This window comes from Aythya fuligula, chromosome Z, assembly GCF_009819795.1.
Source record: "Aythya fuligula isolate bAytFul2 chromosome Z, bAytFul2.pri, whole genome shotgun sequence".
NCBI classification, from domain to species: Eukaryota; Metazoa; Chordata; class Aves; order Anseriformes; family Anatidae; genus Aythya; species Aythya fuligula.
The window spans coordinates 40,945,056-40,969,128 of NC_045593.1; the positions used below are offsets into that span (position 1 = coordinate 40,945,056).

General features: G+C 38.3%; 1 protein-coding gene across 2 annotated transcripts in view; it reads right to left on the reverse strand.

Moving 5' to 3' along the window:
- Positions 1-18,676, reverse strand: part of PRUNE2 (prune homolog 2 with BCH domain) — a 138,259-nt gene extending 119,583 nt beyond the window's left edge. For both annotated transcript variants that reach the window (XM_032205327.1, XM_032205325.1), the window contains exon 1: positions 18,589-18,676. In XM_032205327.1, coding sequence (XP_032061218.1) covers positions 18,589-18,624 — 36 coding nt within the window. In that variant the 5' untranslated portion in view covers positions 18,625-18,676. The remainder of the gene's footprint in view (positions 1-18,588) is intronic.
- Positions 18,677-24,073: the final 5,397 nt, after the last annotated feature.

Genomic DNA, 24,073 nt, shown 5'->3' on the forward strand with positions numbered 1-24,073 from the left:
AAAAAAACAAAAAAAAAACTGGAAGAAATAACTATAACTTTGAAAAATATTCTCCAGAGGAAATAAAAAGTTATGAGAAAGTGGAATCACCATTGCCTCCCAGGCCTGGGGCAAGCCTGGAAATATCTACAGGAGGGAGGATGCTCAAATCTACATTTGCCTTCTTTCTTGTACTGCAGAATAACTCTCAGGTTCCACGGAGCACCACAGTGCTCACTAAAAAGCTTTTTTTTTTTTTTTTTTTTTAAAAAAAAGTAACAACATAAAGATTGCATATTTTAAGTGAAGATCATGTCTTACTACTCTTGTACAGTGCCAGTGACATCTTAAACTAACTTACAGATGATACTGCAAATAATATGTATGGTGATGATTATCACAGCCTCTCTGAACCTCAGCTCCATTTCACATTGGTCTGCTTTCACATAGAGTATGCGTGTGTCTAAGCAGCTAGGACAGTTAGTACAGAACCAAAGGAACAAGTGATATTAATTTTACTGGTCATCATGTAAATGATCTAGCACTGCCAAGAGCTGTCAAGAACTGCAACATAATAAACAAACTTTCTCACATAGAGTAATAGGCTGATTGTCATTGTATCTATCAACCCCATACACTATCTAAACAGAGGCAAGAGCTTCTATAATGGTAAACAGTATATTGACTAAAGACAAGACTATTTGGTACAATTCAATTTTGTCTTGTAAAAGGTATTTAGCATAGCAAAGAATAGAAATACTATATAGAAGTAGAGAGTAAATATTATTAAAGATAATCTTCATGGTAAACACTTCAACTATTGCTTTAAAGTATGGAATATAACAGACAAAATCATTTAAAGTCTAATTTAAAAGTCAATTGAAGCCTTGTCTGTATTACAAAGCTATAAAACTTTTTTTTTTTTTTTTTTTTTTTAATTTTAAGATATGTCATACCATTCATTTCTGTTGAAAAAGTTGGGTAAGCATAAACAAAATACAAGAACAAGGAACCCACCTGTGATAGATATATTTTTTTTATGGTTTGGCTCAATTTCACCCATTTTGATTAAGCTTTTCACAATGGATTATTTCAGAATTTTATTAAGGAAGAAATAATAGAAATAAGTAGACAAACTAACATGTGAAGAGACACTAATGACAGATTAAGCAAGACTCTACTTCTTCATTTACAGTTTTGCTGAACGTACAAAAGAATCCTCTCAGTTAACAGCAAGGTGAACAAGTCATCATTCACCCTATATGTGCCCTAGCTAATTCAAAAGACAACAAATATTTTGGAAAAATATATGATTCTGACAAACAAAATAACTACATTGATATTTCAACTGTAATTTTTAATTGACAGTTTCCAAAGATGATGTATGATGTACTGTATGTATGATGTACTTTTCATTTATGGAGAATACTGATAGCTTCAGCCCACACAGGGATTTGCTTGATTTTCCTGAACCTTCAAGCTCTAGGTTTTCAACTGAAGAAGATACTGGTAGAAAAAGCAGCATCCATTGATTTCTCTGTCTGCTGTAGTTGAGAACAAAGGGTTCAAAGGTAAGGAGAGAAATGTAAGCTATCAAAAAACAATCTGCTTCCTCTCAGGCTGATATCTTAAATCCATAAAATCATGGAGCTCTAAATTTGCAAAGTGACTCTTAAGCAAAAAAAAATAATAAAAAAAATCAGAGAGCAGAACAACCCTCATAGGCCACATCTTGCACAGAAAGAAGTTCTTAAATCTAACTAAATGAATAAATAAAATTTAAAGTAATAGACAAAAACAAACAAAAAATTAGGTATATGAAAGAGACCAATGCAAGCCAAAATATCTGATGCAGCAGCCAGACCCATTTACTACTTGCGTAGTATAAGAGCACTGATGGGGCATTTAGAGCATGCTCATAATTAAACCATACATCAGTAACCAGCAACACAACATACTCCATCAAATGGACATTCAGTATGTACCAGTAAGATAATTTCTGTGCTCCTACTTATGAAGATGCTGCAACAAATGAACCAGAATTCTTTCCTACTCAAGGTGTTCAAGGTGTTAAAAAAATAAACATCCGTCACCCTTGGAAGTATTGACAAGCATCCAGTTAGACACTTGTCAGAACAGGAACAGTGGTAATACACTTTAAGTTAGAAACTGCTGATGATTTCATGGCAGTACATTGGAAGGTCACTCTCTGTTCTCAATCTACTATTTCTTTAGCTCATGATTTCTGCTTAGTTAATTACATAAAACTCAGCAGATCGGAACACCATTACACAGCATTTTACATAGACTAAGTATTTTAAACTGAAACAAGAGGAGTAACTATGAGTAGCTTTCCTATCCTTATATGGGAAGCATGTGCAGGGCATGCATTGCTGTTGAAAGGATATCTGTTCAGCATTAATGGAATTAGGAAAGTCTATTAAAAAGAAGCAGGGCATAATTCTTTCCTTTCTTTTAACAGCTCAGTAAGAACTGTATTTTTTCTCCAGATCAGTCAAAGAGGAGCTCATAAGCTATAGCGGCAAAATATTTTTATACAGTCTTATAAGAACATTTCATCTCTGGCTTTAGATGGAGTTCATATATACAAATACCAACATATACTTTCCACTTCAGAATTAAAAAAGAACATCAGATCTTGAACAAACATACTGACTTAGAAAAGATTTGAGATATTCCACTACCTGATCACTGAAACAGATCAGTCAGCTGCTTACATTTATATAAGGACCAAACTGCAGAGGCTTTGTGATTTGAGTCATCTATTACTGGCAGAGAAATACATGAGAATCAAATTTTGAGAATGAGGTCTACTGACAAAAATAGTCTATTAAGGCTATCAAAGGAGATCTACATCCCCATGCTGAAGTCATGTGAATGCAGCATTCCTGTGATTTTAAAGCCAGCGTTACAAAAATACATCGTAATAGCTGCTGTTACTTTGAGGAACCACGATGCTAACAATTACTGTATCTTAGTGTTCCAATTAAAATAAAATTAGAAGGTTTGATTTATATTTGTTTCATTAAAAATAGTGTGTAAGATATACACATAGCAACATAAACTCATGCTTTAACACAAGCATGTCATAAAATACCTGTTCTGCTATGAAGTGTATATTGTGAAGGATTTGAGCTACTTAGCATGCTTAAGTTAACATTAGCAAGAGAAACTGATACTTTTTACTTTGATTTCAGGCAGTCTGTGAAGTCAGTTAATATACAAAGTGATAGTAGTGCTTAATATTAGCAGCATGAATAATGACAAGGGGGAAGTTTATAAGTCTACACGAAGCTGCTCCTCATGAATGGTGTTCTCTTTTCAGGTATGCTTCAGCATAAAAAACAAACAAACAAACAAACAAACATTCAAAAAACATAGTAGAAAATATTGAAATGACAATCTCTTAACTAATATGAAACTCCCAGGAAAAAAAAAAAAAAAAAAATTAGATCTGGAGGGGGGGGTGCTGAATACTTTCTAAATTTCAGGACACAGAAGACAGATATCATTCCTGTCCTTCATCCATCCTGGCTAAACGATACTAATGACAGCCAGTAGCCAAAAATTAAATAAGCAGAGACTCCACATATATTCTCTGAAAGACAAGGGAGGAAAATGCTGGAAAGGGAAAGCAACACATTTCAGAAATTCTGTCTGAACTAAGCATAGCTGTAATGGTAAGGATTTCCCAGGCATTGAAAGTGATTATTTTTTTTTTTTTTGCCTTTTTTTTTTTTTTAAATATAACTTAAGTGCAACTGACTCTCCAAACACCACAGACCTGATGCTAATACCAATCACAGCTCAACCTGAACCCCAAATAAAAGCAAAGTTGCAGAAACAGCATGAAGCTTAGCAGCTTTCTCGAAGAGTGTTACTATGTTTCTCCTATTTCCTTCAAAACATCTTTGCTTGTGTCAGAGAGCACTAAGGTGTGTTAGTGGAAATAAGGTGATTTACTTACTCAATTTTTTGTTATTGCTCTTGGTAAAAAAAAAAAAAAAAAAAAAAAAAAAAAAAAAAAAAGTAATACTTTGTCCTTTCTTTGAACTTTACTGTATGAACAATTATTTAGCCAAGCTCCCATCTCCAGATTATTGAAAATATTGACTTAACTTTAAATTTCTAAATGTCCCTCACTATTTTAAAATATTCCCACATTTTGTGGTTTTGAGGATATATAGATTACTGTGAGGAAAAGAAACAAACCTAACATATTTGTGATGACATGATGTTACCGTAACCTCTACAAAGAGTGGTTTTACTGTGAAGTCAAAAGGCAAAGACTGTTAAATTATGGATGCAGATGTGCCCAGAGGTATGACCTCTGACATTCTCAGGTACATAAGGTGGTTAAGCTCAGAGGAACAGAATGTCTGTGTATCTTCAAGACACTATTTAATAGTCCAGAATATAAGAGAATTACTGCCCTAGAAGTTTATAAAGCTTTCAGTACGAGGCATAATTGCTTAGGAATTAACATTCCCTACTGAAGCTGTGTACAAACAGCAAGGGATCCTGTTTTCCATCCCCACCTCAAGGATTGCAAGGTCTATGGTCAGTCCCTCTATGTTTGCTCTGGTTGTCCTCACTACCAGCACTGTAAAACCAGAACTAACTAAAGACAACTCAATTCCCACCCTTCTCCTGGTATACAGGTATGCAGGCCTGACAACAGGAACAGAAGACATCACATTTGACTTACTGAGCACATTTAAACTACCAGCTGTAAATAAAAACATCCCATATCTGTTCTGTCTCTTCCTTTTTCTCCCCACTGGTAGCAACACTAATTCAAGGATTTGGTTCCAATCTCCGCAATTAAAGAGCAGATGATAAAGAGCTAAAATCAGACTTGCTGATACCTGCACTCCAGAGACGCTTCAAAAGATGTACTTACAAGAGAGGTGTTTTATGACAGAGACTAGATAGCTTTAGCATTAGGTGTTGGATGACAGAAAAACCTGTCAAAATTAGAAATAACATCGTGTCTCAGCATAGCCTTCTTCATAACAAATAGAAAACCCCTCCTCTTACAGGCAGTGCAGTGGCAGAAGCTACCACCAACGAAGAGGAGAAGAAGGGGAAAACACCTGTCTTTGTGCCTGGAAACACCCTCATTTTTCCAAATGACATTTTGCTCCTTTTATTTGTATTTCTCTCTGGCCTCCCAGCACAGCTATCCATAGGTGCATTTGTAAAGGCTCACCAGAAAAAAGACCTACTTACTAAAGCTCAGTGGGTTTGAGCTATTTTAAACTTTATGCATGTTGATTTACGTTAATTAAATGCCCTCAGAAATGTTGGCAATTATATAAAGCTGGGATCCTGAAATTAATCTCTCTCTAACAATAGAAACTAAAAATTATAGACAGAGTGTGCAAGCATAGGGAAAGGAGGAAATTTTCAAGGCAGCCTTTCACAGTTTATTTAGATTGAGAGGAACAAAAATCAAATAGGATATTTCTGCATTCAGTAAAAAAATCCTTCATATTATCATTCCAATTCTCACTCTTCTCCTTTTTCCTTTTTGTGGTTTTCAGTCCTTGGCTTTGGCCTGTGTTGCTAACTTACCAACTATTCCAAATAAAGTTCCACGATTTCTCCCAACCTATTCCATGCTTGAAAGTGTCAGACCACAACCATGTTCAAAACAGTATTTGGTGTTAATGCACAGGGATACAACAAGGCTTCTGAGTACCCAAATATTCTGTAAAGATGCAGAAACCCCTAGAAAATTCCCATGCACTGTGTGTTAACTACTCTTACTCACACTTTTGGTTATTCTTCTTACTAGAGCAGTGGTTTCTAACTCTCAGTGTACACAACATGCTCTTCCCTCTTTCACCTATCAATCTAACTCACACCCAATTATCGCAATAATGGGTTACTTTCTAAACATTCAGAAATGTGTTAAGGGGTTCTCAAAACAATGACTTGTTGCTCAAAGAAAAAAAAACAAGCATGCTTGAATTAGAAAGCATGCCACTCCTTAGCTTCTCTAGATAGTCGTAGATGAATGGCTTATTGTGAGGGCTAAATCTTTTTAACTGGAAGATGAATGATCTTTCTGCTATAGCTGTGCACAGTGTCAGTGACATCCAGTCACCTGTTCTGTTTACTGCAGCTGTGGATTCTGCCAGCATCTCTGGGGGACAAAGCTTAGCCTCTGTTTCCTGTTAAAAACGACAGTCTGTTTACTTTTAATACATTCTCAAGAATCTGTGATGTTCTGATTATATCTGTTAATGACATACTGATGTGTATTTTCAAGGCTGAATATTAGTAAGAGTACATCAAATTATGACTGCATCAAAGAACAGGACTATTTAAGATTTTTATAAAAAGCTTGTAAAAATATGCTTACTTATGTTCCCAGATTTATTTAGTTTCAAAGGAAGAGTTGGAAGTTCTCCTTCAAATTTCCTTCAAATCAAAGTGAAAATAGAGCGTTAAGAGTACCTTACATCTTAAACAGGTTTTGTCAGAAATGTAAAAGCTATTGCAGACAGTGAGGGCATAAGGAATGTCAAGTTTCCCCTTTATTTAGATGTGTGAACTTCTCTAAGAGGACAGTATTTCTCATATTTATGAAAGATGCCATCCAGACCAGCCTTATTCTGTAACATCTCTGGCCCCTCAGGAACTTTGCTACACACCTCAACACGTTTTAGAAGAAGCCTTCCTAGAGATGAGTGGAAAATACACCATGCTAAATCCTTGTGCATCACCCAACTTTGACATCAGTTGCACTTGCTGGAAGCTGCGCAACAACACTCATATGAGCACACGCATGCATCAGCATGGACACACACAACGTTATCCCCTACCGGTTCAATGGGATTTCAGGAAAAAATCTCCAGCCTTGCACTGTGGCTGGGTTTAGGCATTGAAGGCACAGAACACTGTCCAGGGGCTCCCTCGTCCATTAACCCACTTACAGAGAAAGAGTGCTTGTTCTTCTCTGAGCACACAAGCGACAGTGCGAGAGTACAAGCTAGATGAAAGTGCTATTTTAACAATATGGGCTAAGTGAAAAATGGTACAGATTAATTATACGATGGTACAGCCATATTCAGTCACTACACCTTTCTTCAAGTTTCCTCTATCTCGGCTTCTTTTCTTTTGCTGGTGGATCCTACCTGAAGGATCTATGCAGTCACTTTCACTGGAAACATTAAAATTTAAGCCTGTTCTTTAGAGCATCCATTGCTCTCACAATACAATAAATCAGTAACAGGTATTTTTATGTGCCTAAGAGGTGTTTTCACCTTACAATGTCTTGAATGCTGTCTACTCTATCACCTTTTAACATTTCAAATTGGGCAGAACAAACACTGGAAAGAACTCCAACTGTAACTTGTGTTACTGTACCACAGGGTTGCTGTTACAGCTCAAAACAATGCTGTGAAATAGTCCTGGGTTTCTCCTGCTTTCTGCCATAAACCCAGCATTTCTTTAGCAGAATTATTTGTTTCTAGACAACCTGTGAGCTTTATTTTTATAACCACTTCTGATTTATGGAAGCAAAGAGTCATTGTTGCTCTTTTAGACAAATGTTAATTTAATATCAGTAATCATCTGTTTAGGAGGAAAGAAGCTAGATTTTAATCATTATTTAATACAGCTACTAACTAGGTTGCTTTTTCCACAGTATCAAACAGCACCAATATAAGCTGTGAAAAACAGATGTGCAAAGAATTGAAATGTATATTTAACTAGCTTAGAAGGTAAATGATTAAACACTTAGTTAACAGTGGAGGACATGTAATTAAGCAGGGCTAAAAAATTTAGGATATCATTTCACATCTTGTTTAGAATCTTGCTTATTTTCCAGCACAATGAGATGCAAAGAGAAATAACCTCACAGGCAGAGAAGAAGAGCTGTCTGGTTATCTCACAATGGACAGCAAGTTGTAAGGTCGAAGAGAAACTGACAGTTCATATGCCAAAAGGCCAATCTACCCTAAACATTGTAAAATGCTCAGAAGAACCAATCTACTTCATTTGTTGGCATGGAATGTGCAATATTACAAATTATTACAAATGTTCAATGTGCAATATTACAAGCAGTTATGGAAAATCACAAAGTACTTGAACTACAACATAGTGCCACTATTGAAATTTACTGTGAAATTTAGTTTCACATACATTGGTATGTATGCCCCTACCCCTGAAGGCCATATTGCAATATTATGGTTCTGACCATTGAATATGCTACTGATAAGACAGAAAAGAGAAAAACAGAGGAAATAGAGGGAAAAGGGAATTAAAGTAACTACATGTATTTCATTCTGTTTCCATTTCTAAGAGGTACAAAGTTGAGGAGAAAAGGAAAGCACAATTTAAACTCATCTGCTATAAACATGAGCAAGAAAATAGAGCATTTTTAAATACAGTGTTTGATTTTAGCATACCGAAAACAGCCTCTCTTGCTTTTATGGTATAAACTAAATGCTATCAAAATTGCAATTACTCCCTATTTTGACCACTGTAACACATAAAAGAATTTAAATTCCCACCCTAAAAGAAAAGTTGCAAGGCAAGAATATAGTCTCAAATAAGTTCCGCAAGTTCTACAAGAAAACAAACCAAAACAAGAAATTCAATAAAAACCCCAAAAGTTTTCTTAAACAATGGTTTGTGCCACCACAGACATTTTGGTAAAGAGAAACATTTGAATTATTTTATATGGACACAGATATAGAATACAGAAATAACATATAAACTATTTCCATAACAAGTAAGTCACATACTTTAACTTCTATTTCCAAAAATCAAGATCTCAGCATTTTCAGTCAAGCAGGCTTCAGTCTTCATACTTACCCAAGCTTCGCTAAAAATATTTCTTTAGAACAATTCATTTTCTTTATTAACTGTAATTTGTATTTTATTTAGAAACTGTATTTTTTTTTCAAATGATGAGACTGTAATTGGCCCAATTCTCACACAGCAGGAGGAGCTGTTAAATTGATGGGGTTTTTGTTTTGTTTCAAAGGAAGGTTCAACAACTGAGACAGGCTCAAATAGCTGTTCTGCAAACTTTGTAAAACTGATCAACCAAAATACTTCAGACTCAAGCTTAGAAATGCTACCACTTGCATTACAAGACGCAAAAAGAGTTGTCAATAGAAAACTGTGCAGTGATTTTGAGAGGTGAACAAATAGCTTCTAAGATTAGATCACTTAACTCATTTTCACATGTGATCTAAAACAGGATATGAGTCCATGTCTCTGGAGATGAAAGACTAGAACTCCAAACTGCACTACTCTCTCATATCTGGAATGAATGCTTTAATGCTGTTTCCATAGTTATGTCAAACTTCCAAAAAACAAACGATGCCACTGCCTTTTCTTTTTCTTCCTAAAACTGCCAATTCTCAAAGGATGGAACAGCTTTGTGCAGCTCTCTGGAATCTAACTGTTTTTATATGAGTTTGTGTGCCTAGACCCTCAGGGGAAAAAAAAATAAAATAAAAAAAAAAATCTGTGAATGTGGTAAACTTGAATTACAGTATTTTTGCTAATGAAAACATTACCATAACTAATATATCACCTATTGCTCCAACTGAGTTAAAAAAGGATAGCTAAGTCAATCTGTACCAAAAAGAAAAAAAAAAAAAAAAAAGGGGGGGGGGGAGGAGAGACAGGGAAGAGAAAACAAGGAATTTGCTTTGTTTTCTTCACTACAGTTCTTTCAACTGGATGGATATTTTTCATTTTTATGCTTGGTGCACTAGAAGATCAAAAAACTCAAGGCAACACAAAAACTAATACCAAAACAGACAAGCCAGAAGTGAAACAGTGTTTTTAAAAATTATTCATGTTCTTTCAACTTGGTAGGACTATCTACCTCAAATGTATAAGAAAAACATATAGAAACCTATCAGGCTAACCTTTCCAAATTTCATACAGACATAAACCTCATAAATGCACAACATACTCTGAAACCATGTAAGGCCATTTGGTCTTCTGGGTATATGAACGCTCAAGATAAAGTCTCAAATAGATTTACGTGTGAGAAAACTAGTTAAATAAACACAAAGTTTCTGTGGACTGCATACACGCACTACCAAAAAAAAAAAAAAAGTGTACTTTTCTAACAAGTTAACCTATCACTGTGTTCCTTCTGACTCAGCTGTAATCCTGCCATGCCTGCAAATGACTTTGAGTGTTAAAACCTTTATTAAGTAAAGTCTGCTGAAGCAGTCAACTGATCACTTGCCAACTGTCTATATTTAGGCCTCCAAGTGTTTTAAAGTTTACCATTTGTTGCTGCTTCTCTGAAAAGTCAAATACACTCCAAATAGAGTAATTATGCTTCTCACCAAAAAAAAAAATTAATTAAAAAAAAAAAAGAGTTATTTTCCTGCTAACCCAATGACTGCTGAACAGCATACAAGGTTTACCATGCAGAATCTCCCTTCTCTGCCACCACACCACCTAGACTCTGTCTCCACTAATTTCTGTGAGTCACGGTAGAATCTGAAGAAACATTTCAGATGTTTCTTCTTCCTTGAAAGATCTCAACTTTGCTCATGACTTTGTAAATAAATAAAAAAAAAAAAAAGCAAACAAGTATTTATTAACTACAATAATTCATATGTTCTGTATCACAATGTAATCATTGTACAATAAGATTAACCATTAGAGAAAAGGTCACTCCAGTGTGATGGTCTGTCACTCAGTCAAAGGCTGGTTCAACAGCTAACTTGGCTAGTCTATGTCATGTGCTGTACATGCAGCCACTTCCACACAGAAGACTAAAAACAGAATTAGAACTGTGTCAATTATGAAAAGGGATAAATATAATTATTGCTACCAAGATCTAGCAGAATTTCCAAAGAGTACAAAACAGGTAAGTCATATCAAACAATTATTCTGCAAAATTGCACTGTACCCTAGACAGTAGTTGACGTAAGGAGGCCTATGACTGATAAATTAAGGCTTGAGGGGATTTTACAAAAGCAGGTTATGACTGCACAAAATGGAACTGGGCCAGCACATTAGATCTATTAGGTCGATTACACTGTGTTCCCTTATTGTCAAATGACACCACAGACAAGGAAGGAGAACCATCTGACATCATCAAGATGTCACTCGTCTCTGATTTGTTCCTAACCTTCTCACTGCCAGTCTGCCGTCCTTACCATGCTGCAATCTATTAGCATCTCATTAGAGCAAGTGATATCATTCCAGTTGTTAAGGACCTGCTGGCACCAGGCCATCTTCTTTGGAGAAAAAGAACAAAACCGGAATGTTTCCGAGTCACTGAAGCACTGAATCTGACCACCCCCAGAACTGCAGGATGACAAGCAGGGTTTTGGTTCAGACCAGGGACTGACCCTTTCAAAATCCCACACTTTGTCCACACCAGAACCTCACCATAAACTCAAACTTGGCATGGCTCAAGAAGAGCTTTCACCCCTTCCCCCTTTTCTCCATTACTCTCTCACAGGGATGTACATAAACATAGAGGGGGAAACAAAACTGTGGTGCCCTTCACCCAGGCCCACCACCTTGGTGCCACAATCAGTTTAGACACACATATACCCTGGCTCCCATCCTGCCTATTGCCACATCCTGCAGGTTTTCTTTCCTATCTACCTCTCCTGTCTCCCCTCAGAGCTGACAGTCAGGCTGTCTATACCCGGTGGTTTAATCACAGAAGTGCTCTTCTGCTCTAGTAAAGGCACTCTGGCAGCTCCCAGTAACCTGCTGTGAAACATCTTTCCTCAGAGCCACCATATTGTCTCTGACTATGCATGCCTCTCCACGCAGCTCTCCTAGGTCTGTCACTTTAAGCAGACTCTCTAACCTACATTTTCTAACCTTTACAAACCTTCCTTTGCTTCACCTACCATCTCCCATTCAACAATGAAATCTTAATTTCTATCTCAGGTTGGTCAGTAACAACGAAGAATCAGACCTTGCTTCCTCCCATGCTGTCCCCACACTTAAAGACACATTTCCCTACCATCTTCCTTTTTCAAACTCTCACTCAAAGATTAAATGGATAAGATGGACAAAACATTAACAAATAGGTTAGGATATGTGAACATTATCACACCTACTTATTACCAACATGTTACTGCCCTAGATTTCTCTGCTTCCTCCTTCAGGCTTTCCAACTTAATTTTAGGGACTCTTTAAAAGAGAGATTGAGTGTTTACAAAGTATTTGTTTAGCTTCTAGCAAAATTGGATCCTGGTTAATACTACAGCAACACAAATAGGTATAGCACAATACCTTAGTAAATTGACTTAGAGCACTGGATGACTTTGGGATTTAGCTCTGTGCAGAACAGTGAGCATAATATGTCAGCTATACAAATGATTCAACACCCAGAATGTTATTCAGGATAGAATTTTGCCTCGTCTTGATTGTTCTGATGTACTTCAGCACTTTCAATGAAAATTCACTAAGATGTGCTTTATTCTTCCACTTCCAATGTCTGTGTATGTGTGTTTGTAACAAATGAGAGGATATTACTACACCAGAAAAGGATAAAAGCTGAGAAAAATATATATTATTTTTAAACAATATCCTATTTCTGTCCTCCAAATGCAAAAAAAAAAATAAAAATCCATGAGGAAAAGCATTTTCATCTCTAAAATTTCTGCCATGTATTTGTAGTCTGCATGACTTTACTGGAATTGTAAAAAGCTATTAAATCATCCAGTATATTTTCCATACAACTGTAGGCTGTATTTTAAAGTAGTTTTCATCCAAATCAAGGTTTATTTTGGTTTGCTTTTAAGAAGCGGCTTCCTATTCTTTATTTGGAAGACTGCTCTTGTAGCTAGAATACCTGATTTTCAGGAAATATTTTCTTGTTATTAAGCTTCTATCAAGCTTTTTGTAATTTTTTTTTAATTCATCATCATTCATACTCTTAATTCTATACATACTCTAAGTGTCCTGCTAAATGGAGTCAAATCCTCTGTGTGCTGCTGGACTAATGCAAAGAAGATACATGAGAGGGTTAGACTTGATTCCTTCAGTTAATACGTGAAAGCTTTTTTTTTTTTTTTTTAAACTTCTTCGTTTAGATGGATTTAACAATTTCTATGAAAATAACTTCCAATTCACTTCTATAATGTTATTCCCTTCCCATAAAGCCACCAGTTCATTCCAGTAAAAATCAAAAAAATTTTTTCAAAGTAAGCATTAGCCATCATTGAGAACAAAACTCCAGACTGGCAGATAAAAGGCAATATGAATAAACATGTAAGTGACTCAGCTTGTTTTCAAACTGCAGTCACATAAATCTGTTCAAGTCATGCCATCATCAGTAACTGTTCTTTTAACTTCTTTGACTTAGAAACACAGAATTCATTTTTCATAGCCATCAAAGCAGTACCATAGAAGACTTCTAGTAAATTCTGAAGGGCATCTCCCCGGTCATGGGTCTGGCCCTCACTTTGGAAAATGTCCAGTCACAGTAAATTTTTTTCTGGTCAAGTATTTCTGGGAGCATAATTCTCTGTTTGCACCATGTATTATTCTGTAAGCTGTAACATTGGTTTGGCGTTATAGCCTCTTTTCTTACAGCAGCAAGGGATTAAAAGAACTTGAAGTTTGTTTGGCTCTTTTTTTTTTTTTTTTATCCAAGTACTGCTAACTGCTGAAGATGACACAGCATTTGGAAAGATTATTTCCCCAGCTAATCTACTATTCTCTGCAGAGGGAGGGCCATCTTTCAATTGCTAGTTTGAAGCAGTTTGCTGCAGTATGTGGGTATATCAGTATCATCTGCACATTAAGCCCTTTCCAGGGCTCTTTCTGTCCTCTTTGATTACCTGAAGCCACCATATGAAGCATTAGGCTCTCCAATGAGCACAGACCTAAGGCCAGGGAATAAGCATTGGCTGCCTGCCATTGTTTTAGCATCTTCCAAGGGGAATTCTGGTTTTGTTGTTGTTATTGTTTGTATGTTTTGTTTTTAAGTCTTACAGTTTCTTTCTTGACAGACTCCTTTGATTTAGCTTCTCACAGTTGTTCAGCTTCACTGCAAACTGTCTGAGGAATGTGGAAATACTTATAAACAATCACACTTTGCTAACTCGTGCAGCACACAGTATTTGACATCAGATAACTACTATTGAAAGAATTTCTGAATTTTTAGTTCTCTATTTAATTGCCTTTAACATTCTGATAAACATTCTGATAATTACTGTGAAGTTACATCATTGAAACCTTAGGCTTTTGATTTGTTTTTGTAACTGAATTATACAAAATGATGTATTGATCAACCAGCCACTCTTCTCCCACTTGAGAGATTAGCTGTGCCTGAAACAGTCTAACCCAGAGAGAGACAGACTGATCTTCCATCAAACAGATCAACAACATAATATCCTGGGAAAGAGACAACAAGATTTTGTGAAGCATGACGTTTTTCTACAAAATCTTTTAAAATTCTTTGAATAAGTCAACAAGCATGAAATAAGAACAGGATAGTCAATGCATTGTACTTAGCTCTACGGAAATGCTATTGACAAGCTTCCTAGAGGCTGCTAAAGAAACTAAATCCCCAAAGAAGGCGGAGGGGGGGAGGGAGGAGGAGGTTAGATTCTCCCATGCATTAATAAAGAACTAAAAGTTATAGAAAAAAAGGACAGGAACAGGAAAGGTCAATTCTCCATAATGAAGGAAAATGTCTGTAAAATGTCTGTGAAGGACTCTCTACAAGGATCTATGATGGGATATGCCACTCTTTGTATCCATAAATAATAAATAATATTACTTCCAGTAGGTCAGGCAGACAAATAATGAGGTGACAAAAGCTGCACACAATACCACATTATTCAGGAAAGTCAAATCTAAAGCTGCTTACAAGAGCTGCAAAAAGGACTCATGACACTGAGGGAGTAGGCAATGAGATAGTAAATGAAAATGACATCTGAAAAGCGCAGACTATAAAGAATGTAAGGAAACAAAGCCACCTCTGTGTTTTAACTTATTTAGGTACACAGCCAGATGGGCTTTAAGTTAGGTATTACTAAGCAGAAAAGGCATCACACATCCATTGCAGGTAATACTCTGAAAGAACCAGAAAACTGCTTTCTGACAGTAAAATAAATAAGTAGACTATCAAGAACTCTTAAGAAAAGGGAAAAAGCCTGAAACATCATTATGCTACTGTATATATGCATATACTACTGTGCCTTACATACTGCAGGTAATTCTGGGCTCCACAACTTTCAAAGGGTTAATAAAATTACAATTTCAAAGGGTTAATAAAATTACAAAATCTTCAGAGAGAGGCCACAAGGATGATCAGAGCAATAGATCAGTGCTTGCATAAGAAGAGACAATGGAAAACATTAGCTTGGAAATCTTTGGAGAGAAGAAAAGAGAGGTATGGTAATACTTAACTAAATGTCCTAGAGAAAGTGAACAAAAAATACTTGTACTTATTCAAGGCATAAGAACCACAGAACACCCATTAAAACTGTCAGGCAGATGGTGTGTAACAAACAAAAGGGGGTTTGCCTTATCACACAGGGCACGTGATAAAACGGTAAAACTCACTGTCTTGGATTCTGTGAGAAGCCAAAGCATAAATGGACTTTAAAAACAAATAGCAAACCTAGACTACTGGCTGTAGCTTTGACTAACGTATTATTTCAGACACAAATTTTGAGCTAAGCTTTTAAAGCCTAAACAGCAGATATACGTATATTCTATTGCTCATAATCTTCCTTTAGCCAAGACAAAACATTGGTTGCGAATGACCTGTGGTCTCTTAGCTTCTGTTGTTCTCACATTTCTACCATACTTGGGAAAGACTGCAAAGAAACTTGTAGGACTGAACCATAAATACCTGGAAACATCAATGCAGCAACTATTTATATTCTGCCACGTTCTGCTCTCCAACCTTTTCTCTCCTTGAGTTTACATAGACTATACATAGCAAGTTTAAATATCTATATTGAAAATTACTAAAAACATTCTGTGATTTCATGGAAAGTCATAAAAGCAAAATGAATTGCTCTTAGAGAAGGAAAAGCCTACTGGAGACTTCACTTTATAATATGCGGAGAATTTTCCTTTCTGTTAAGAGGAAGAGTTAGAAAACAACAACAACAAATGTTTAAGTCCTTTCTGTTGCATATTCCTAGGCTAGAATTTGCTCCATGTAGAAAAACAGCCTTGATTAATGTTGTGGCTGGAGCCAGAGCCAAATGAATGATGAAGCACTTGCAGTAATAGGTTCCCCTGCATAGTCTGGAGCATTTCTTCTTCTGGCATAGTCTGTAGCTATTGTTTATGAGTAAAGAAAATTTTCCTGTATTCATGCTGAGTAGCACTCATGTAGTCAGAACACTGCAATCAGTTTAACCCAGTAAGACTAACCATGGTGTGAAATACTAATCTTGTAAGTCTGGCATCATCCAGCCTCTGAGATACAATTGCAGGGCTTTAGTGTCTTCCACAGGTAGGGCTGCAGTAGCAGGGTGACACATAGCAGCAGCTCATCGGTTCTGAGCCATCCACCCATTTACCCACACAGCATTAGCTTACATTGGTAGCAAATTAGGCATAGCCCTTTCTTTGCCCCAGCCTACTGCTAGCTTCTATCAGCCGAGAAAGATTTCCCACAAAAGCCTTGACCAAGAAAGGGTGGAAAAAGTGTCATCAACCTTTTCTGCAGCAGAATGCTACTCTGAACTGCATTCTTCATGCTCCTGTGGTACAAACTAAATCAGTGAGTTGAAGTCGACCTATAAGATTTATAATTTTTTTCTGAACTGAACATTCTCATGTCCAGATCCCTCTTCTTCATTCCAGCCACACTTGGCACAGACACGTACAAGAAGACAGCATGGTCAGAAAGACCCCCCCAGTGCTCCTCCTGTAGAGAAGACTACTCCAAAACAGGCATTCTTCTCCCAAAGTTCAGGAGATACAAAGAGATGTTTACATTTCTTTGGAAAGACGCACATTGCAGGAATAAGATGTGCTGCTATTTAATTGTTGTTCTCTACATCCCATCTGAATTAAATAAATAACATTTTTTACTGTCCATGGACTTCTTCTGATTATAGTTTTCTAGACAACTCCTTTCTGATTATCAACGGCTATTCAGAAAGATTAATGTAGTACATACTTTTAGTTGTTCTTAGCGCTCGCTGTTTACTTGTGGTGCAGAGAGGACTACTATCATAAGAAAAACAATTTTTATTAATAATATTAAGTGAGGCCACCTTCGTTATACTCAAGCAGAAAACTTGTCAAAACCAAAACTTCAGTTCAAAGGTTGCATTATACAAAATACCAATGGGAAAATGTATTAAGTATTTATAACTGCATTATGCAGTATCTCTTAACAGGGCTACTGATGCTTATGCTGCTTAGATAAAAATGTACGGGAAACGCTTTCTTTGCAAGTTCCTAAAAAAAACATGGTAAAACAATTTAGCTGGTGTGCAATCAACATATGATCAAGTATAAACAGTTCATGCTTATCCTTTACACATGTCAACATTGTTAAATATTAATGGACCCACCAAGGGATTTTATCTTCTACTTTATCATTCCTCTAAAAATTGCCTTCATTCTCTAATACTTTTAATATATATATGATAACCAAAGATGGTATAATAAACTTTCTTTTACATGATATTACATAGAGAGCATGATGGCTATAGGAGAATGGGATTTTTGTTTTTACAATTGCTCAGTCTCCAAAGATGCATAACAGGGCTATAAAACAGGGAAGGCCCTGATATTCTTCTTATCTACAGTGAAGTTTAGTTACGTATATTTTGTTACGTACAATAAGTTCTCCGGAGGATGGGACCCACCTCTGCAAGCACAGGAGGCCCAGTCCCCAAGAACTACAAGGTAAGACTAGCAGCAAGGGGAGTTTCCTTACTAGCCTATAATTTGTCCTGTAATTATACACTTACTAGAAATGTGATGGCTGGCAGAAGTAATCACAGCCCATGAAAGGTAACAACCGTGAAACTGAGTTTTGCACGGGTACCAGTCCTCACAATCAGAAACAAGCTGGCACGAGACCACACCAGACTTTAAAACATACCACTTTTGCACTGCATATAGAGGGGAGAATAGCTCCTGCTCCTTGGGGCCAGACTATCAGGCACTGCAAACAGCATAAACGTGCTGCAGCTTCACATAGCCCCACCAAGAGTCATCCGACAACAGGACACATAAACCTGTGCGCCTGCTAACACGATACTAACTACCTACAGCTGCTTAAACTCAATTACAGAGTCAGTCTTTAAGCACCCTTGCGGATTCCCGTTAAGCCTTACTATCCAAACTCGTCCTGTACATCCAGACCACAGAGACATCCGTGTTGCAGTGCCTTCTGGCACAATTCTTCCCCCGCACAACCACACAACTTGATGCGTCCCAAAGTCCCTGCAAACAAGCATGCAATCCCAGCGCAGCACCCCGGCATTATTCAGCAATAATCACAGTGCCAGCAGCAGCGACCGGGACGCTCCCCATCCCCACCACGCGCCCCGCACGGCGCTGAGGTCGCGAGCCCCCTGCCCACCCTCCCACCCACCCGGACCGGGAGGCCGGGGGTCTCCCGTAGCCGCGGCTCACCAGCTGGCAGCGGGCGCGCTGCAGGAACTCCTCCATGGTGCGGGCGGGCAGAGCCCCGCAGCCCCGCTCCGCACCGCACCGCACCGCACCCCGCAGCACCGCGCCCCGCAGCACCGCGACGCGATCCCGCCGGCGCCACGCCCGCGGCCATGCCCACACCGCCACGCCCACCTAGGCCACGCCCCCCGCGGGTGGTGACGTCAGGCCGCGCCACAATTTGGGCCGGCGGGGGGGGGTGCAGTTTACGAGCACTGGGTAGACCTGGCGGCCGGTCGCACAGCCCTCGGCCTCGGAGGCCGGCTCCCGGCCGAGCCGAGCTGAGTCGAGTCGCAAAGGAGCGGGGGAGACCTCATCTTTCTGCACATGCACCTCAAAGGAGGCTGCAGCGGGTGGGGACTAGCCTCCTCCTAAGCAACAAGTGGGAAACGGCCTCAAGTTGCACCAGGGGAGGTCTAGGTTGGGTATTAGGAAGAATTTCTTCACTGAAAGGGCTGTGAGGCATTGGAACAGGCTGCCCAGGGAAGTGGTGGAGTCACCATCCCTGGAGGTCTTTAAAAGACGTTTAGATGTAGAGCTTAGGGATATGGTTTAGTGGTGGACTTGGCAGTGCTAGGTTAAAGGCTGGACCAGATGGTCTTAGAGGTCCTTTCCAACCTAAGTGATTCCATGGTTCACAGCTTCCTCCAAAGCTCTCGCACCGCTAGTGTTCAACGGTGTGTCTGCTTTACAAACCACAAATGACTAACCCCAAACAATGCTGATTTATTATTCCTATCAAGTTGTGCCTCACTGTGGAGTTAGCAATGGCTAATTATTAATAAATTCGGTAGAATAAGACTTGGGATTTTTTTCTCTCATGTATTATTTTACACCTCATTGCAGATATTACTGGAAATGCTAAAAGCTCTTGCTTCCTTATTAAGAAACTCTTTCTTATGAGTGTAATTCACTTCCATTTGATTTGTTAATTCTTTCATGATATGTTGCAGATCCTATTACTGAGTTGCCTGTCATGGTCAATCCACTCTGCCTAGTCATATGCTCCTGTTCCAAAGTGTTCTGGAGAATAGGAAAAAAACTAATCTGTATCATCATCATTTAAAACAGAATGGTAAATCTTCATTAAAATATTTGAGTGGACTGACACTCTGTGTAAATGACATGAAACAAAATATTGTAAATGACAGTTTTCTACAGGGAAAAAAATAATTTGCTGTATTTACTGGAACATTTTTTTTTCTGAGACACATTACTTAGTGATTCCATCTGAATTTGGATTTTCTCATTACTCTATAGAAGAGTAGGTCTCCTGACAGATTACTAGTCTTGCAATATTTGTCACGTAAAATTGAAAATGCAATTGAAAATTGGGAAAAATATAAAATAAAATAAAAAAATGAGATTGCAATACAGGAATTGCAGTGTACTTGAGATGCAGAGTTGGTGTTGACTAAAAATGTTTTGCCAAGTAAAAAATCAATATGATCCTGTGAAAATGGAATCAAATATGTACTTCTCTTCAGGAAAGTATGCAAAATAAGTTTTTTTGTTTTGTTTTGTTTTGTTTTTTGTTTTGTTTTTTAATATCCAGTTTACTACAGCAGGAAAATGAAGTTTGGGGAAATAATCCTTAGTCATTTTTGCTGCATACATATTTAAAACAAATATGATTACAGAAGGCAGACTTTGGACATCAACTAACTGGAGAATAAGAAGCTGAATTTGCTAAACAGGTAGCAAACTTGTATTTTAATGCATCATATCAACAGTGAGTGTGTCTCTGTATATGATTATGTGCATAGTCAGTAAATCTATACTTATTCTCTAATAGAGTGGTCTTTCACTAGATTTAGAAGAGCCCTGTGGATTCTTTGTGATCCACATGCTGGTAACCCGAAGATGTCCCCCGTACAGTTGTGTTGAAATAAAACATAATGTGTCTGAGCACTGTGTTTGCCAGTTAGTATCAGTAAGAGAAAGGAAAACGAAAGTATCTGTAAAATCTGTGTTTTGCAACTGTATTTTAAATGACTTAACTACCTCAGTAATTATTATATGAATTTAGTGTTGTATAATTAATTATTCACATCCTATTGTACAAAACCATGAGCAGAGAACTAGTGTTTTTATCTGCTTCATAATTAGAAATTCCTCTGCCTGATTCTCCACTTTTCTACACCAGTAGCAGCCACTAAATTACTTCTGCTTTACCAAAGCTTAAATTAGAGATGAATTGGGACCTAAATTATTTTATCCATTCATCTTTCTGGGATAGCTAACCAAGAATCAATTCACAGTCTTTCAGAAGCTCTTCCTAAGGGGTGCTCTTCTCTTGATGTGTGTAACATAATTCCGTTTGAAATCAGTGGGAATCATGTACATGTGCCAAAGTGAGAATTTACTCCATATCTCATTCAGAGATTTGAATTATTAGAAAATAGTCTTGTTGAACAATGTTGAATTTCCATTTGTTCATTAGCACATTTACAATACCTCTTCACATGCTGAAGATAGACTGGGAACAATGGGTTCTGCTTTGTCCTTTTTTGTGCTTCTGAATATGTAAACACAAATAACATCATCTGAGAGAGATCACGGTCTGGAAGTGCATCTTTTGCCATTCACATAGCAAAGAAAAAGTTCAGTTTTTAATTTCAGCCATTATTGAAGCATGAAGGAACACATAATGTCTTTGAAGTATCATTTTCCTGTGTCCTAAAAAAACCTGTAGCTCCAGTGATTACAAAGAAAGAGAGTGCCTTAGGCAAAGGGGTCTTCTAAAACTGTGATAATCTTTAACATATAATCAAGTAACTTGTATCACATAAAAAGTACCTTAGTAAAACCTTACACCCTCATAAGTACTATACAATACCAAACCAGATGAATGTTTCACTTAGGCTTTTATGGTCTTACATAATTTCTATGGTTTATATCCATTTTATTTATTCTCCCAGCATACAACAGAGATGGATTTCACTCCATAAGAGAGAGGAGCAAAAACAGAAATTACCCATGTCTCAGAAAAACTCAGATCTGAACTTTACAGCTCATACTTACAATTTAGCAAGAATTTGGAAGAGCTGTCATGACACAGCTATCCAGTGGTTTAACTGCTGAATGGGGTGGGTGCCCTGGTGACAAAGGATACATAGAACGTAGAGTTACTAAACACCTTTTTGCTTCTGTCTTGACTGGTAAGACAAGCCCTCAGGAATCTCAGACCCTGGAGACAAGAGAGAAAGTGCAGAGAAAGGAGGACTTTCCCTTGGTAAAGAAGGATCATGTCAGAGATCATTTAAGGAAACTTGACATCCACAAGTCCACGGCCTTGATGGAATGCATCGACGGGTGCTGAGGAAGCTGAATGATATTATTGCTAGACCACTCTCCGTCATGTTTGACAGGTTGAGAGATGTCTGAAGACTGGAAGAAAGCCAGTGTCATGCCAGTCTTCAAAAATGGCAAGAAGGAAGACCCAGGCAACTACAGGCCAGTCAGCCTCACCTCCATCCCTGGAAGGGTGATGGAGCAGCTCATCCTGGAATCATGCAAAGGATAAGAAAGTGATCAGGAGTAGTCAGCATGGATTAACCAAGGGGAAATCATTTGACCAATCTGATAGCCTCCCATGATGGGAGGACTAGCTGGGTAGATGAGGGGAGAGCAGTGGATGTGTTCTACCTTGGCTTCAGCAAGGTTTTTGACAGTCTCGCAAAACATCCTCATAGATAAGCTCAGGAAGTGCAGCCTATACAAGTGGACAGTGAGGTGGATTGACAATTGGCTGGCTGATAGAACTCAAGAGGGTTGTACTCAGTGGTTCTGAGTCTATTTGGAGGTCGGAAGCTAGCAGTGTCCTCTAGGGGTCAGTACTGGGTCCAGTCTTGCTCAACTTACTTGTCAACAGCCTGGACAATGGAGGAGTGCACCCACAGCATGTTTGCTGATGACACAAAGCTGGGAGGAGTGGCTGGTACCCCAGAGGGTCGTGCTGCCATTCAGAGGGAAGGCTGCAGGAATTGGCCTAGACAAACCTTGTGAAGGTCGACAAAGGCAAGTGCAGAGTCCTGCACCTAGGGAGGAATAACCCCAAGCACCAGTACAGGCTGGGGGTTGACCTGCTGGAGAGCAGCTCTGCAGAGAGGGAACTGGGAGTCCTGGTGGACAGCAGGCTGACCATGGGTCAGCAATGTGCCCTTGTGGCCAAGAAGGCCAGCGGTATCCTGGGCTGCATTCAGAAGAGTGTTGCCAGCAGGTCAAGGGAGGTGATCCTCGCCCTCTGCTCAGCCCTGGTGAGGCCACAGCTGGGATGTTGTGTCCAGGTCTGGGCTCCCCAGTACAAGAGGGACACGGAGCTACTGGAGCAAGTCCAGAGGAGGGTTATGAAGGTGATGAGAGGGCTGGAGTACCTCTCATATGAGGACAGGCTGAGAGAACTGGGCCTGTTTAGCCTGGAAAAGAGAGGAGTAAGGGGAGATATCATAAATGCATATAAAATATCTGAGGGGAGGGGATGGAGAGGATGGAGCCAGTCTCTTTTCAGTTGTGCCCAAAGACAGGATGAGAGGCAAGGGGCACAAACTGAAGCACCAGTTGTTCGAGATGAATATGAGGGGGCACTTCTTTACTGTGAGGGTGACAGAGCTCTAGCACAGGTTGCCCAGAGAGGTTATGGAATCTCATTCTCTGTAGATACTCAAAACCCACCTAGATGCCATCCTGTGTGACACGGTCTGGGTGATCCTGCTTGGCAGCGGGGTTGGAGTAGGTGATCTTCAGAGGTTCCTTCCAAACACATCCATTCTCTGATTCTGTGATAAGTACTATTTATGATAAACATTTGAATAGCATATTAACAATAATTTTCATGACAAATAAGTTTGTGGTTCCTATTACAAGAGTTGCTATATGATCATGGGAATAAACAGTTTCTGCTCCTCAGAATTAAAATGTTACGTAATCATTTTAAAAGAAGAGAAAAAAAAAGTGCACAGTACACAACCATTAGCTATTGTAAGCATACAGTTAGAACAGGATATTATAAAATAACTTGCATGGATAAAAAATGAAGGAATTACTGAAGGAATAATTCTCCAGACAATGTTTAAAAAAAAAAAAAAGACCAAAACTGCTTGTAGAAGCAGCAGATTGTCAAGCACTGACAGTGGCACTCAAGCCTTATTATATTCAGGGTTTCCTTATGATTCCATTTAAATCCTTAAAAGCTAATTTTTTTTGCTTTTTTTTTTTTTTTTTTTTTTTAACCTATGGTTTTTATTACTAGAGCATGTACTCAGTTACCAGAAATCCAGTCATCTGTATCAATCATCTTCACTTCCTAAGGGAACAATGCTTTCCTGTGTCACATATACTTCACTGTTATACTTGTTTCAGCTACATTGATTAACCTGTAAAGCAAGATGGAAAGAAACCACTGCAAATATCAAAAGACTCTTCTCTGCCAGACATGAAGAACATCAGT